General features: G+C 36.9%; 1 protein-coding gene and 1 gene segment (V, D, J or C); both read left to right on the top strand.

Moving 5' to 3' along the window:
- Prss2 (serine protease 2) overlaps window positions 1-8,162 on the top strand; it is a 43,806-nt gene extending 35,644 nt beyond the window's left edge. The window contains exons 1-5 of one of the 2 annotated variants that reach the window (XM_028776393.1): window positions 4,712-4,838; window positions 5,837-5,996; window positions 6,938-7,191; window positions 7,556-7,692; window positions 7,961-8,162. In XM_028776393.1, coding sequence (XP_028632226.1) covers window positions 4,799-4,838; window positions 5,837-5,996; window positions 6,938-7,191; window positions 7,556-7,692; window positions 7,961-8,110 — 741 coding nt within the window. In that variant the 5' untranslated portion in view covers window positions 4,712-4,798 and the 3' untranslated portion in view covers window positions 8,111-8,162. Of the gene's footprint in view, window positions 1-4,711; window positions 4,839-5,836; window positions 5,997-6,937; window positions 7,192-7,555; window positions 7,693-7,960 lie in introns of those variants that run through there. The other variant, XM_028776394.1, reaches the window with a different exon arrangement.
- LOC114628506 overlaps window positions 1-16,904 on the top strand; it is a 392,361-nt gene that overhangs the window by 267,697 nt on the left and 107,760 nt on the right.

Consider the following 16,904-nt stretch of genomic DNA (forward strand, 5'->3'; position numbering starts at 1 on the left):
GGAGGGAGGGAGGGAGGGAGGGAGGGAGGAAAGAAAGAAAGAAAGAAAGAAAGAAAGAAAGAAAGAAAGAAAGAAAGAAAGAAAGAAAGAAGGAGGAATAACCAAAACCAAAAGCTACTTTAAACCAATGTAAGTCTCCATGTCTTTATTCAGAGAGGGGTGGGCATAGAAAATCCATATGGTTACAGATCCATTTGGAGTTGTGTTTTGGGCAGAGTAGACTTACTGGAAATCTTCTACATGCAGACATCCAATATGACCAGAACCATTTGTTGAAGGTGAAACATGAAGTCATTTTTCCAGTGTGCATCTCTAGCTTCATTTCCAAAAATCAGTTGTGCATATATGTGAGGATGTATGTCTGAGTCTTCAGTTCCATTACATAGCTCCACATCTCTGATTTTCTGCCACTACATTGTGTATATTACTATATCTCTATAGCAATTTGAGGTAGGTTATGTGGATATCTACAGCATGTCTTTTATTATTCTTTAGTTTTCTAATCTAACTTAGGTTGCATCAGTTTCCTTATGAAGGATAAAAAAGTCCCTTCAGGGTTGGTGAAGAATTGTATTGGAATTTCAAAAAGAACATCATTTAAGCTGTAGATTGCTTTTGATACGATTGCCATGTTTAGTATGTGAATCTCATTGAACCATGAAGATGGGAGAACTGTATGTTTTCAGATATGTTTTTATATTTTGTATATATCTTCTACAGTGCCTTTATGGTTTTATTATTCTAGTGCTTCATTTACTTGTACAATTGTTCCAACTTGTGTATAGTTAAGGCAATTAAAAGAGGTACTGCTTCCCTGACTTCACTCTCAGTCCATTTGTCATTTTTACATAGGGGATTCACTGATTTTTATGTGTTAATTATATATCTTCATATTTTCCTGAAAATGCTTATCAGTTGTTGACATTTCCTGGTGAAGACTTAGTGTCATTTATATACAAAACTAACATCTACAAATAAATATTGTTTGACTTATCCCTTTCCTATTTGTATCCCCTTGAAGGGCTTCTGTCTTACTGCTCTAGCTAAGATTTCAAAAAGTGTATTTAAATAAGTATGAAGAAAGGGAACAACCTTGTCTTGTTCCTTATTTTTAGTGAAAATGCTTTGAATTATTTTCCATTCAAGTTGATACTGACTATGGACTTGCAACAAATTGACTCCATTGTTTTGAGGGCTGACTTGTACCACTTATGTCTCAAGGACTTTTATTATGAAGGGTGTTTGATTTTGCCAAAGGCCTTTTCTGCATCCAATGAGATGATCATGTGGGTTTTTTCTTTCTTTTAGTTTTCATTTTGATGTGTTGTATTTAACAATTTTCAAAAGTTAAGCCATGTATGCACCTCTAGGATGAAGCATAATTGGTCATTTTGGAAGATCTTTGTTATGCTTTTTAATTCCCTTTGTATGTATTTTATTGACATTTCATATATCTACACTCATAAGTGAAAATGGTCTATAATTATCTTTCTTTGTTGGGTCTCTATGTGATTTCAGATATCAAGATAACTGTAACTTCATAGCACAAACTGGGTAATGTTCCATCTGTATGTATTTTATACAATTCTTTCTCTCTCTCTCTCTCTTTCTTTCTTTCTTTCTTTCTTTCTTTCTTTCTCTCTCTCTCTCTTTCTCTCATTCTTTCTTTTTGCCTGTCTGTCTGTCTGTCTCTTTTTTTCTTTCCATCCCTAAGCTGTCCTCCACCTGGTCCACCCTGTCACAGAATCCATTTCTGCATTTCCCCTTCCCTTCTCCTCTGAGTGTGTGGCATCAAGTTTTTGCAGGATTAGGTACATCTTCTCCCAATGAAGCCAGATAAGGGAGCCCTGTTGGAGAACAGATTCCACAGTCTACAGCTTTATGAACATCCCCTGCTCCAGTTGTTGGGGGACTCACATGGAGATTGAGCTGCATATCTGCTACATAGATGCCTGGGGCCTCAATCTAGCTTACATGGTCTTTGTTTGGCTGCTCAGTCTCGAAAGCTGCCAGAGTTCGAGGTTAGTTGACTCTGTTGTTTGTCCTATGGAGTTCCTATCCCTTTCAGGGGCTTCTATCCTTCCCCTAACTCTTAAATAAGAGAGCATGACCTCCTTCCAATGTTTGATTATGAGTATCTGCATCTGTTTGAGCCAGCTGTTAAGCAGTGTTTCCAAGAGGACAGTTGTGCTAGGCTCGTATCTGCAAGCATAAAAGAGTATTATTAATAGTGTCAAATATTGGTGCATGCCCATGGGATAGATCTCAAGTTGGTCTGGTTATTGGTTGGCCATTCCTCCAATCTCTGCATTTCTTTTAGACAGGAAAAATTTTGGATCAAAAGTTTTGTGGGTGGGTTGGTGTTCTTATTCCAATTCTGGGGGTCCTGCCTGATTATAGGAGGTAGCCTCTTCAGGTTTCATGTCCCTACTGTCATATATCTTGGCTAAGGACACCTGCATTGACTCCTGGGTACCTCCTAGAAATTCCCACCACCACCACACACCAGCAGCTGCAGATTTCCATTCAGTCTCCTGGATTTCTGGCCTTCTCTCTGTCTCTAACCACACCTGATCCTTATCTCCTCCCTTCTCTTCCCCATTCCTTCTCCCACACAGTTTCCTACCTCCCACTGCTAAGTGTATATTAGCCATAAAATACAAGATACCCATGATATACCCCACAGAACGAAAGAAAAACAAGAAGGGAGGCACAAGCAAGGATGCTTGAACCTCATTTAGAAGGGGGGATAAAATAGTCACTATGTAATAATTTAAGGAACATCAGCAATTAATTTTTGTTTGAAACTCTGCACTAAAATCATCTAGCCTTGGGTTGATTTTGGTTGAGAGACTTTTAATTACTCCATCCATTTCTCTGGCGTTTTAGCTCTGTTTAAGTTGTTTATCTGATTCTGATTTAACATTGGTAAGTGACATATACCAAGGAAATAATCCATATTCTTTAGATTTCTTAACTTCATATAGTATAGGTTTTTAAAGTGTATTCTTTGATTCCCTAGATTTAGTTGCTTTCTGTTGTTATGTCCTCATTTCTAATTTAGTTAATATGGATATTCAGGATTCATCTGTTCATTATTTTGGACAAGAGTTTGTCAATCTTACTGATTTTCTCAAAAAAACAAATCTTTCTTTCATTGATCCTTTCTTTTTTCTTTTTTTCCTACTTTATTAATTCCAGACCTGAATTTACTATTTAGTGTCATATAATATTTGAAGTGTTATTTCTTCTTGTTTTAGAGGTTTAAGGTAAACAGATGAGTTACCAGAGTAAAATTTGTCCACAGTTTTCTATGTTGGTAGTTAGGGTTATAAACCTTGCCTTTAGAACTTGGGAGTAACTTAAATATAATTACAACCATGTAGGTTCTAGAATTTTCACCTTTTCTCCTATAGACACTTCAAAGAAACACCAATCCATAGGAATATACCGGGGCAATATACACTTCACACTGCATATACAGGAACCACTTGGCATGAAATAGTACACTATCGTGGAACCTGAAAATTCTGCTTTCATGTTCTTCCAAGAAGACAAATGCCTGAAGGAAATTGCATATATAGTTTTTCTCATTGAGACCTCTAGGTTGATTGTCAGTAGAACATTTAACTGCCACCTACACTGAGACTCACTTCCTCCAATAATTTCTCTGCCTCCTTATGGCTTTGAGGCAGAATGCCAGTTTCAGATAATATCTCTGGTTAAAACGAACCCATCCAAATCAATCCTTTCTGAGTATCTCATACTTATGTGATATTGAAAAATGAAGTTATGTAAATAGTCTGAAAAACCTGACAGACATGGCAACATGACAGACGTTCAACGTATGAATGAGCCCAGGAACAAATAAATAAGAAACAGCACCCAGAGATTTATATATGTTAATATATACATATATAAATATGCATGCATATTTAATGTAATCTGCTCTGTCTGTATATAGTTACTTGTATGTATAATTTCAAGCCTGACAATTTGGTACTGGACAACCAATTGGTGTACTTAGTGTTCTCTTCCTTGGAGAAGCTCATGTATTCCAATTCCAGTTTTACTCAGTTGCCAATTGTATTTTTTGTAGGCTTAAATCAGAGTAGGTATTTTTCTTATTGCACTGGTGTGGCCATTGGTGTAGTATGTGTTCAGTTCATATTTGGACAGTCTTATTTATGAGACTTTATGGGTGCATCTTCTGATATCACTAAAGGATACAATCACATGGAAAACTCCCCAATCTCTCAGCTCTTAGAGTTGTACCGCTCTTACTTCTATAATGGTCCTAAGCCTTGAATATGGGACTGCTTTGTAGATATTTCCCACCTAACAGTATTGAGTCTTCCACAAATGAATGAAATGTTTCCCATGATATTAGGGTATATATAATAAAATTAGGCCATTCTTTTTTATTATTTTATTTACATTTCAAATCTTGTCCCCCTTTCTGGTAAGAAGGCCATTCTTTACTCTCTAACCTCTTTATGTATGTCTAAGAAGGCCATGACACCTCAACAGTCCATGTTTCCACTGTTTTTTGCAAAGCTTTCTTTCAAGAATCAACTGTTATCCTTCCCTGCACCAAGAAGAAAAGTTTCCTTATCACATGTACCTAACCTGCCTACAGAATAAACAAACAGAGCAGAGATAATCTAAGTCTCTGGAAGGGGAAAGCCACAGGTGTGCTTGTGTAGGAGCAGAGGGGGCCCTCCCCTTAGTACCTCCTTCTCCCTGCATTGGGGTATAAAGGCAAGCTTTCCCCCAGTGCTCAGTACCTTCTGCCACAATGAGTGCACTCCTGTTCCTGGCCCTTGTGGGAGCTGCTGGTGAGTTCTGTGATTTAACTTGGGTCCTGTTCTTCCTTCTAGAAGCTGTGAACCCTACCACTAAGGATCATTTTTCACCCTATTGAAACTCCAATATCCTCTTTCTTCCACCAGCAGTAGCTCTGCTACTAATCTTTCAAGTTTCTCTGTAAGCCTAAAGTTTATTACCCCTTTCTCACTCATTTACTATGTGATCAGAAATGAAAGCATATGCTGGATCCAGGAAACGAGTCAGCAGGTCTTCTGCATGGGTCTAACAGATTGGAGATATCTCAGCCAAGATTGTCTGTACAAGAGGAATACTCCTAAGTTGAAAGTTGAAATCTTCATTACACTGGAAATTCTCGTCTTAAAATTCTAACCTTAGGAGTCTGGAACAGTGACTTTTTATTAGGAAGAACATTTATGTAATACCACAATGTGTTGAAGACATAAACATGCAATTAAACTTAAAAATCAATCATCTTCCAGAGTAAGATTACATCCATCTGTCCTACGTAACACCTACTCTCTCTTTGTTCTTAATCTATAGATGAGCTATAAAGCTTGTGGGCTCTATATCCTCAGGATATTTTGAAGATACAATTCAAACTACCTTAAACTTTTTAAGTTCTGTAAGACACATCAATGAATGATGATCTCGAGATCAAGGAAGGTAGTGAATCAGTTGTCTCTGCGTCGAATTCCTGCAAGCTGTGATCATGGCTTGCTCTGTAACCCATTAAAATGTAGTCATCTATAGTTTATTTATCTACTGTGTTAGAAATTTAAGATAATAATCTCCAATAAAATCAAGATTTTAAATTTCAATTTTGAAATGTTCCAATATAGTTCTCTCTATGTTGGACAAACATTTATTTTTGCCTACAGGAGGTGGTGTTATCTTTTTGCCCTCTATTATTGTACCCATTAAGGACTCCTAGTCAGAGGCATGAGGGATTCACCTTTCAGCAGCTTCATGAATTTTCTCCTCAATGGCCTTCTTTTCTTTGTTGAAGTTGCTTTCCCTGTGGATGATGATGACAAGATCGTTGGAGGCTACACCTGCCAAGAGAATTCTGTCCCCTACCAGGTGTCTCTGAACTCTGGCTACCACTTCTGTGGAGGTTCCCTCATCAATGACCAGTGGGTGCTGTCTGCAGCTCACTGCTACAAGTCGTAAGTGGTGGACTCTTACTGTATAGAATACAAACTTGGCCTTCCTGAGGGCAAAGTATAAGATCAGGCAAGAACTAAGGTTGTAAAGTAAACAGGAATAATGAGAAGAGAAAGATTACCAACTGAATTATTTTGATGAGTGTGGGGAGAGTAAATATATAGAATAAACAATGTAAAATTACAATGTAAAATATATAGAATAATACTAAATATACTCTTAAACAGTGGAAAATAAATCAATGATACAGATATTGAAAGCAAAGAAAGTTGACTTCAGGAAAAAAGAAAAAATTCAAAGTCACACAGAGACTACTTCAAAGACTAATACTGTGTTTTAAACTCAGAGTTTTAGTGAATGTCAGCAATCTGTAAACTTATTAAAACATTATCTTTCAGCTAATTTCACCATATAGAGAGAACTGAGAGTGTTTCTATACCAAATAGTGTCAGACACATTTGATGTGAATGCACATCAGATTCAGCCAGTTTATGGTTGAGAAAATCTAGGAAAAGAACCTAGAAAGTAAATTCATAGCAAGTTGCCAGGTAGCAAAGCTAAATGGATCAAGACTATCTTATCCCAGACCCAAATAGATCCATCAGAATAATAGTTTTTTAAAAGGAGAGGATTTAAGATGGTTTATACTTTGCAAAGAGACAGGAAAAATGAAGAAAAAAGGAAGTATTTGTATGCCAAGGGAGGAGATGTAGACGTGAGGAGTTTCCAACTGCAGTCTAACAACAACCATATTCCTTTTCTTTTGAAGAGGAAAGTAATTGGGTCTCAAAATTGCAGTTGCACATCATAATACTCCTATTTCTGTGATACAAAACAAGGCCTCTTCCCCATTCCAGATATATTCAGCAAAAAAAATTCAATATTTCTGAGCTATTTGGGGGTAATGGAGAGGAAGACTCTACTATGCTTCTTTTCCCAACAGCCGCATCCAAGTGAGACTGGGAGAGCACAACATCAATGTCCTGGAGGGCAATGAGCAGTTTGTCAATGCTGCCAAGATCATCAAGCATCCCAACTTTAATAGCAGGACCCTGAACAATGACATCATGCTGATCAAGCTCTCTTCCCCTGTGGCCCTCAATGCCAGAGTGGCCACTGTGGCTCTGCCCAGCTCCTGTGCGGCTGCTGGCACTCAGTGTCTCATCTCTGGCTGGGGAAACACCTTGAGCTTTGGTGGTGAGTAGGACACTTCATCTACTTCCTTTGCAACGTTCCAAAAGCAAGCAAGGTTCTACACTGAAAGCATTGGCTTCTAAGATGCAAAACCATTGCAAGTACCCAGTAACACCAAGTTCTGTAGTGGGTACAAGAGATATTTGCACACAACATGATCTGGTTCCCAGCATGTAAACAGAGCAGATGAAGATTGTTTTATTATTTCTTTCAGGAAGGATGTCAATAATGACTATTCTGGGATCTAAGTTTCTTGCTGGGCTTTAATATCTTGAAGAATGCTCAGGAGTCAATAGCTTTGTCTCCACTGGAATGCTGATGTCTATCCTGGTCTGAATCACATTTCTTTCTTATCCTTTCCTCAAAGTGAACAACCCAGACCTGCTCCAGTGCCTGGATGCCCCAGTGCTGCCCCAGGCTGACTGTGAGGCCGCCTATCCTGGAAAGATCACTAATAACATGATCTGTGTTGGCTTCCTGGAGGGAGGCAAAGATTCCTGCCAGGTAACCAGCTTCATTCTCACAAAAGTACTGAGTTTTCCCTAGGAGAGGGGTTAGGATGCCCAAGTGTATGTGAGGTAGGAAACTTCCTGTAGTGGTTCCATAGAAAAGTGAGGAGGGCTCTTGTGGAGGTTATTTCACATGTCAGCAAGGATAGAGGATGGGCTAACCACGGGTGGCAAAGCATGGTTAGTATGGCATCTTCAGGTCAGAGTAAGGTTGTCCTTTTTCTTTATATCTCTTCCTTCAATACTGCATTTCTCCCCCACAGGGTGACTCTGGTGGCCCTGTGGTCTGCAATGGACAGCTCCAGGGCATTGTCTCCTGGGGCTATGGCTGTGCCCTGAAGGACAACCCTGGTGTGTACACCAAGGTCTGCAACTATGTGGCCTGGATTCAGGACACCATTGCTGCAAACTAAGCATCCTTAATCCATTTGAAGTCATTATGCCAATAAAGTGAATTTTTCCTTATTTTCTGTGTCTCTGTCTGTTCTCTTTCTTTTATTCTGTGTTAAATGCATCTTGTTTGAAGTCATTTTTCTTTACCATTGATATGTGGTGAGCATCCTACATCTCCATATATGTTGCATGGAATGGTATTTCATCAGTAGCTGAAATGATAAAAGCAATTAGAAAAAACGTATATCAGAAGGTTCATGCTAAAAATGTTCTTAATAGTCTTTTATGTTTACATGTGATTTTTAACCGAACACTTTCAAGAATATATATGTTGTTTATGAATAAATAACATTTTAAATTGGAAATTTCTGAATGAATGTTTTTCTAAAAGTTGCATGATTCATAGGCATCATGGCTGGGTGAGATTGTTTGCTGCCATCCTTCTTTGGAGGGTTGCATAGCACCTTCTGGTATCATGAAAACCTATCCTCAAAAACAAGGCATTCAAGTCAGGTCAGCTCAGAGGTCTTGGGGTCCTCTGTCTTAAATGTATGCTATCTCCAACAAAAAGTACTTACTTTCCATTTCTGGGGGACAACCGAGTGCAATAATCAATAGCCCATAATGTTTCAGGAGTCTCTTTGACAACCCTGAGAACTTCTCAAAACAGGGCTCTTCAAAGGTAGGGTGTTTGTCATTTTGTTAGATGGTCTTTGGCTCTTAGGGGGTGGTGTCCCTAATACAGATAAAAAATTTCATTTATTAGATAATATAGATGAACTCTGTATTTATTACATATAATTATATAATATATAATATTGTATTACTGTAATATTATCATATATTGTTATAATTTTATTATAATAATATATGTGGCATTATATCTAATTATATAAATATTTACATTATATACACACATAAACACGTACACACATTTTTTTTATATGTTTTTCAGGAATCCTTATTATTATCTTACGCTTGTCTCTTGTTCTGTATTTATAGCCTTACTCTTGTTCTGTTATTTACCACCTACTTCCCTATCCTGTCATTGGTCTCCTTTTACCTTCCTAGGCTTTTTTTCATTCCTTATTTTTTATATTTATTTCTTATTTATTTATTTGTTTGAAAGCCATTTAGATTATTGCCATTTCCTAGCTATGATGACTAGCCTGTCTGTATCCTGTCAGTCTCTAATTAAATTATATAACCTCCCTCAACAAGAAGGAATGTATAACTGATCCTGTATCCCTGATCAGGTCAACTATCTAAATAGTCCGATAATCACTAAAGAAATGGAAGCAGTCATTAAAAAAAAAAAAAAACAAAAAAAAAAAACAAAACAGGGCCACATGGTTTTAGTCCAGAATTCTACCAGCCTTACAAAGAAGAGATAATATCAATACTCCTCGAACTATTTTATGAAATAGAAGCTGAACAAATACTTCTGAAATCATAGTCACCCTAGTACTTAAACAACACAAATAATCAACAAAGAAAGAGAACTTCAGATCAATCTCCCTTGTGAATATTGACACAAAAACCCTCAATAAAATACTTGCAAACCAGGTGGATTTCTGAGTTTGAGAGTTCGAGGTTAGCCTGGTCTACAGAGTGAGTTCCTGGACAGCCAGGGCCACACAGAGAAACCCTGTCTCGAAAAACAAAACAAACAAAAGAAAACAAAACAAAAAGTACTTGTCTTCATTAAAAAAAAAAAACAACTTGCAAACCAAATCCAAGAACACATCAAAAACATCATCCACCGTGATCAAATTGGCTTCATCCTAGCAATGCACAGGTAGTTCAATATACTAAATTCTATCAATATAATCCACCATATGTATAAACAGAAAAAAAACCACATTATAATTTTATTAGTGGGTGAGAAAGTCTTTGAAAAATCTAACAGCCCTTCATGTTAAAAGTATTGGAGAGACCATGGATACAAGGTATATATCTAAACATAATCATAGCAATATTCATCAAGCCAATAGCCAACTTTAAACTAAATGGAAATGAATGTAAAGTAATTCCACTAAAATCAGCAACAAGAAAATGTTGTCTACTTTCTCTGTGTGTCTCTTCAATACAGTATTTGAAGTTCTAGCTAGAGAAATAATACAACTAAAGCAGACACAGGGAATATAATTGAAAGGAAAAAGTCAAGGTGTCACTATTCACAGATGATAAGATATTCATAAGTGATCCCAAAATTTCTACCAGAGAACTTCTACAGCTGATAAACAGCTTCATCAAAGTTGCTGAACAAAAAATTAACTTGATGAAATCAGTAGTCCTCTTTTATACACATGATAAATGGTCTAAGAAAAAACTTAGAAAGACAATGCCCTCCTATCATAGGCACAAATAATATAAAAAATGTGTAAAACTATAACCAAACAAATTAAAGACCTGTATGACAAGAACAGCAATTCTCTGAAGAAAAAAATTGAGAAAGATATCAGAAGATGCTCATGGATCCTGTGGGTTAATATAGTGAAAATAGCCATATTACCAAAAGTAATCTACAGACTCAATGAAATTTTCTGCAAAATTCCAACACAATTTTTTATATAAATTGAAAAAAACAATTTTCACCTTCATATGGAAAAACAAACTCAGAAGAGCTAAAAACAATCTTGAATACTAAAAGAAATTCTGGAGGTATCACTATCCCTGACTTCAAGTTGTAATACAGGGCAATAGTAATGAATACTGCATGGAGAGGTTGGTCAATGGAATTGAATCAGAGATCCAGAAATAAACCCAAACACTTGATTTTTGATAAAGAAGCCAAAATCATACAATGGAAAATTGAGTACGTCTTCAAAAAGTGGTGCTGGTCTAACTGGATGTTTGCATGTAGAAGAACACAAATAGATCCAAATTTATCACTCTGCACAAAACTCAAGCTCAAATGGATCAAAACTTCAACATAAAACCAGATACACTAAATCTAATAGTTTGGAAAGTGGGATTAGTGTAAAACTCATTTGTACATGAAACAGCTTACTAAATAGAATACCAATGGCTCAGAAACTAAAGTCAGTACTTCATAAATGGGATCTCATGAAACTGAAAAGATTCTGGACATCAAAGGACACTGTCAATAGGACAAAATGACAGTCTACAGATTGGGAAAAGATGTTCATCAACGTTGCATCTGACATATCCAAAATATGTAAATAACTCAAGAAATTAGACACCATAAAATCAAATAATCCAATTAAAAATTGCATATACAGGGCTAAACAAATAATTCTCATGAAAGGAAACTCAAATGAAGAAGAAACATTTACAGCAATGTTCAAAGTCCTTGATAATTAGGGAACTGCAAATTAAAATGATTCTTAAATTCCACCTTATACCCAAGAAAATGGCTAAGATCTAAAACTCAGGGGACAGCACAAGCTGGCAAGCATGTGGAGCAAGAGGAACACTCCTTCTTTGCAGGTGGGAGTGCAAACAACAACTCTGGAAATCAATTTGGTGGTTTCTTGGAGAATTTAATATTGTTCTACCTCAAGACCCAGGTATTCCCCTCCTTGCTGTATATTCAAAAGATGTTACACCATACCACAAGGACACTTGATCAACTATGTTCATAGCAGCTTTATTCATAATAGCCAAAAAAGTGAAACAATCTAAATGCCTTTCAACTGAAGAATGGATTTTTTAAAATGTGGCTCATTTACACAATAGAATACTATTTGGTTATTAAAAACAAAGACATCATGAATTTTGCAAACAAAAGCATGGAAGTAGAAAATACCATACTGAGTGAGGTAATTCAGATCCTAAAGAACAATTGAAGTGAAAATTTTTGGTTTCTTTAACAATTCAGTTCTGTAGTTTGATGTTTATTTGGAAGCTGTTTCAAGATCATATGATGTTTTACTGAAAGCAGATGCTTGAGACGGCATGTGATGTTTACTAAGAATATGAGACACACACATTGAGAGGACACTTGTGTTGCTATACCATTCAATACCTTGCTTCTTCACTGGTCTTTGCTGGTCTTTACTTCATCAAGAGAAAATCACCAAAAACCTTCTTGTTATCTTCTGGCTCATTCTGACCACTACTACTTATTTGTGCCTATTCTGTGTACCCTTGATGATACTCCTGGATGATTTTATCACTACTGATTCATGTTGCATATTTGCTATTTAACTCAAGTGCTGGTATTATGACAAGGAAGAGTAGAATCTCCTCAAAGACATTCTAAATAGGTCCACATCACCCTTTTCCTATTAACTCTATTTCTCCCCTACCTCTTGTCAGTGGTATAGAAAGAAGATTAAAGAATTTAAGAACCCTAAATAAAGTAGTTTTTGAAAAATATAAACCTACGAACAAGCATAATATGTACTCAATTATAAATGGATATTAGTTATAAATCATACTTCAGAAGGTGAAACAAAACATATATTGGAGGTAGATGGAGGAAGGGAATTGGGTGGAAAGGGGGATGGTAACATGGGTGAGACAGTGGGGTCATCAAATGTAAGGTGCTCAATTTAGAGAGAATGAACATTGTCAGTTAGTGCCGATCCTAATGAGATCTCCAAATGATGAGAGAAACAGAGTCCCAGTGGCCTTCTCTTGTCACCAAATGAAGTTTCCAGGACCAGGGCTGGATTATATCCAATGGGGTTGTTTGCCAAAGGTGTTCATGGAAATTCCCCCAGACAATTCACACAATTGCCAACATAATCGTTTGCTCTCTGAATACAGGCAGCAAGGTCCTATTGCCGAAGGCAACATCCAGACAACTAGCTGAATATGGTACCTACAAAGAACCTTCACCTAGTCCTCACTGATGACACTCTTGTATTGATTCATATTGTTTTCTTCTCTAATCTTACTGTAATTTTGTAGAAAGAATGAACCAAAGAACTTCTGGTAGTATTCTGTCTTTCTTGCTGCTTCAGTGGACTCATGCTGATTCGTGGAGCTTCATGATGTCTTCTGGTTAAGCCACTGCTACTGGTTTATGCTTGATGTTTTACTAGTAGAGTGGACTGCTCACAATGAAGATTAGAATCTCCCCAAAGAACTACTTTAAACAGATCCATGCCTGCCATGTCCAATTAGCCAGCTTCCTCCCATACCTTTTAGTCTCTGGGTTATAAGGGAAGTTGAATCATTTAAGAGCCTTTACTAACATAGGTCTTGAAAAATATAACTCTACAACATCTATAGAGGTTTTAGAGGGTCTTTGATTTATAATGTTTACTCATGGCTTTATTTTTTAATCTTACAGGTCCTTTGCATATATAATATGACTTTCAGTTTTGTGCTTTGGTGTTCTTATGGGATTGCTGTGTGCATGAACTTGTGTTTCTCTGAGTTTTTATCTGTCCCTTGTGATTTTTTTATTTGCTCTTCTTCTTCTGTTACTTTGTGCTTTTCTAGTTTGTTTTGATTTTATTATAATCCTTAAGATATGTCCTTATTTTGTATCAAAAGACTTAAAGGGGTAGATTTTACTGGAGAAAACATGTGTCAGATCTCGGAGGAGTTGAGGGAAAATGATAACGCAAATTTATTCAATGAAAAAATAGTATATTTAATGAAATAAAAATAGAAATAAATTTAATGTCTTAAAGTCATCTGCTGTACCACCAAGGACAAAAGAAGAGAATATAGTAAATAAAACTTTGAAATAGAATATTGAAAAATTGGAAATTAACAGCATAAAAGGAAGACACACAGAAATGAAAACATGTGAAATTAAGTATAAAGTTTCAAGGTCTGTAAAGAATTGTCGTAGAATATTCATGGGAATTGCATTAATTGGTAGATTGATTCTGGTAAAATGGTCATTTTTGCTATACTAATCCTACCAATCCATGAACATGGAGCTTCTTATCATTTTCTGATACCATCTTCAATTTCTTTCTGCAAAGACTTGAAGTTTTTTGTGATACGGGTATTTCTCTTGCTTTGTCAGGATTACCTTAAGACATTTGATAATATGTATATCTATCGTGAAGGCTGATTTTTCTTTGATTTCTATATCAAGTCAATTTGTGTGTGTGTGTATTGAAGAGCTGCTGAATTTTTAGCTAATTATGTATCTAGTCACTTTACGAAAGATACTTATCAGTTATAGGAGTTCCCTAGTAAAAATTTTGAGATTGCATATGTATACTATTATATCATCTGTAAATAAGGATACTTTGACTTTTTCTTTTCCAATTTGTCTCCATTTGGTATCCTGTAAATTGCTTTCTTTCACTAGCTAAAATTCCAAATACTATATTTAATAAATACATAGTAGACAGCCCTGTCTTTTTCCTGATTTTAATAGAATTGTTGTAGTGAGAACTTTAATTTCTTTAAAAGTATTGAACTATTATAGGAATATGCTTTTGTTTTAATCCCAGGTGTGGGATTAATCCCAGGTAAAGGTTGCTTCAGTTTGCCCACATCACCAAACTTTGATTTGCCTCATGCTCCAGGAGGGGTCTGATTTTAGCAGATGCAGATAGTTTTTGCAAGTGTATGACAACTGGATCTTGAGGGACATTTGAGAGGGTATATAGAGACAAGAAGAGCCTCTAAGAGGTGCAGCCTTTAAGATTTTCCTGCTTTTATGCCTGCTGCTGTTGATTGCTTCTGTTGCTAGTTGCTGCTGTTGCTGGTTACTGCTGTTGCTGGTTCCTTCTGTTTCTGATTCCTGCTTTTGCTGGCTTCTGGCTGCTGGTTGCTGGCTGCTGGCTGCTGGCTGCTGGCTGCTGGCTGCTGGCTGCTGGCTGCTGGCTGCTGGCTGCTGGCTGCTGGCTGCTGGCTGCTGGCTGCTGGATGTTGGATGCTGGATACTAGTTGCTGGATGTGGGTTGGAGATACCCTAACAATGAACACAGAATTGCCCCCAAGGAATTCAATGCCCCTAATCAGCAGAAAATACACAATGTGAGTCCCAAAACTATGCTATACACTGGAAAATCCTGTTTCTAATTGTAGCATTCTCATCCCTAACATTCACCTTCAATATCAGAGTTTTCTGTTTACTGTAATCATAATTAAATAAAATCAAACATAGGTCAAGTGGCAGAGAAAGCAGCCTGTTGACAGAGAGAGAACATAGAAAGAAACAAAGAGTAAAACAGAGTCAGGAGGACAGATGGAGATACACACAGGAAGTAGAAGGGAGGGAACTAGAATTTGGAGGAGTTTTGAGATAGTGTTTAGAAGAAGAACTTCCTTTTGGGATGTTGACTGTGAAGCAAGGTTGGCTGGATGCTCTTGCTTCCTCTTTGAAATGGAAGGCTTTCACCCCATCATCTGGCTCCAGAGTCCTCTTTGGTAAAGTTAAACAACTGAGATTTTATTTTAAAAAACAGGTTCTCGTGCTCATTTGTTTTGGAAATGAGAGCTGTACTGTCAAATTTCAAAAACAAGGGTCATTATGGGAACTTTTACAGTTCACATATGAGACCTTGTGAGAGGTACGTCCTCCTGATCACCACTCCAAACCTAATGACTCATGATCTAGAATATGAGACTGTACAATCCATGTTGTAATGATGTATTTTTTTATAATTTTCACCCACACACAGACTTGAGAGTCTATTTTGGGGACATTATTACTCATCCCATAATAGAGTATCAAAACAACAGGTGAAGAAAATGAAGGATAAAGCCATCTTCAGCTGTATTTTGAAAACTCTGATGCAATTTATTGCTATAAGACACAGGTACTAGTTGTGAAAATTTTTGCCAGCTCCTCATTGGTTTGTATATTGAGAAGATTACCCTTTATTTCTTTCAAGATGTACTCTTCTTTCTACTTCATATTTGTTTGTTTGTTTGTTTGTTCGTTTGATATGTTTGCATGTGTGTGATGGCGAAACATCCTATTATGTGTCAGTGTTCATCCAAAGGCTGTGAACATGAACTTCTGTCAGAATCTTCTTTCTTTCATGTGATTCACGTTCTCCTCCAACTTTATCACTTGAGCAAACAAATGCCTGCTCTCACAATGTCCCTGTCTGGTGGCACTGTTCTTAGGTAACCATCACTCACATTTTGTAACAGTGAGCTTCAGACACCACCAACTGATCATTAATGAGAGATTTTCCATAAAAGTGGTAGTCAGAGTTCAGGGACACCTGGTAGGGGACAGAGTTGTCCTGGCAGATGTAGCCTCCAACAATCTTGTCATCAGTAGCAGCAGCAGGGAAAGGAACTAGAGTGGAGATTTAAAAGAGAATCAAATTCATCAAGATGTTGAAGGGTAGATTGCTCAATTTTGAATCACTCTCCCACTTTTTTAGTATTACTTTCTGAGTAGATTGACTAAGAGAAACAGGGAAACAGTATCCCCAGTAGGCAACACAAGATTTGATGTGTGCCATTGTAAAAGGACTAGGACATGGAACTAGATGCTAGTGAGCCCACCCCTCATCAGAGTTCAAGGAAAAATAAAAGAATTGACAAAAAGAAAGCATTAAGTGGGATCCAATTACATGGTAGTTGTCTACCATATTGCATGCTTCCTTCTGAAATTCATCAATTACTATGCTTTTGGAATCCCAGATTAATTTCTGCTGAGGATATTGCTTTCTGGTTCAATCTATGCACCCTGTCTCTGGCCTCCATTTCAGCCTCTGTAATCAAGGCCCTGAATTCAACAAAAGATGTTGTAGAGTATGTGTTGACAGAGATTGGTGTAACATAAAGTTTGTGAGATTATAAAAGTGGAAATAGGACGCTAGATAAAAATATGAACATCAGATTTAAGAGAGCAGAGACAATTGTGAAGGAGGAGCCCATGTTTTCTAAGTAATTAGAAAAACTACACCA

Source organism: Grammomys surdaster, unplaced genomic scaffold (genome assembly GCF_004785775.1).
Source record: "Grammomys surdaster isolate TR1022 unplaced genomic scaffold, NIH_TR_1.0 269, whole genome shotgun sequence".
In the NCBI taxonomy this organism is placed as follows: domain Eukaryota; kingdom Metazoa; phylum Chordata; class Mammalia; order Rodentia; family Muridae; genus Grammomys; species Grammomys surdaster.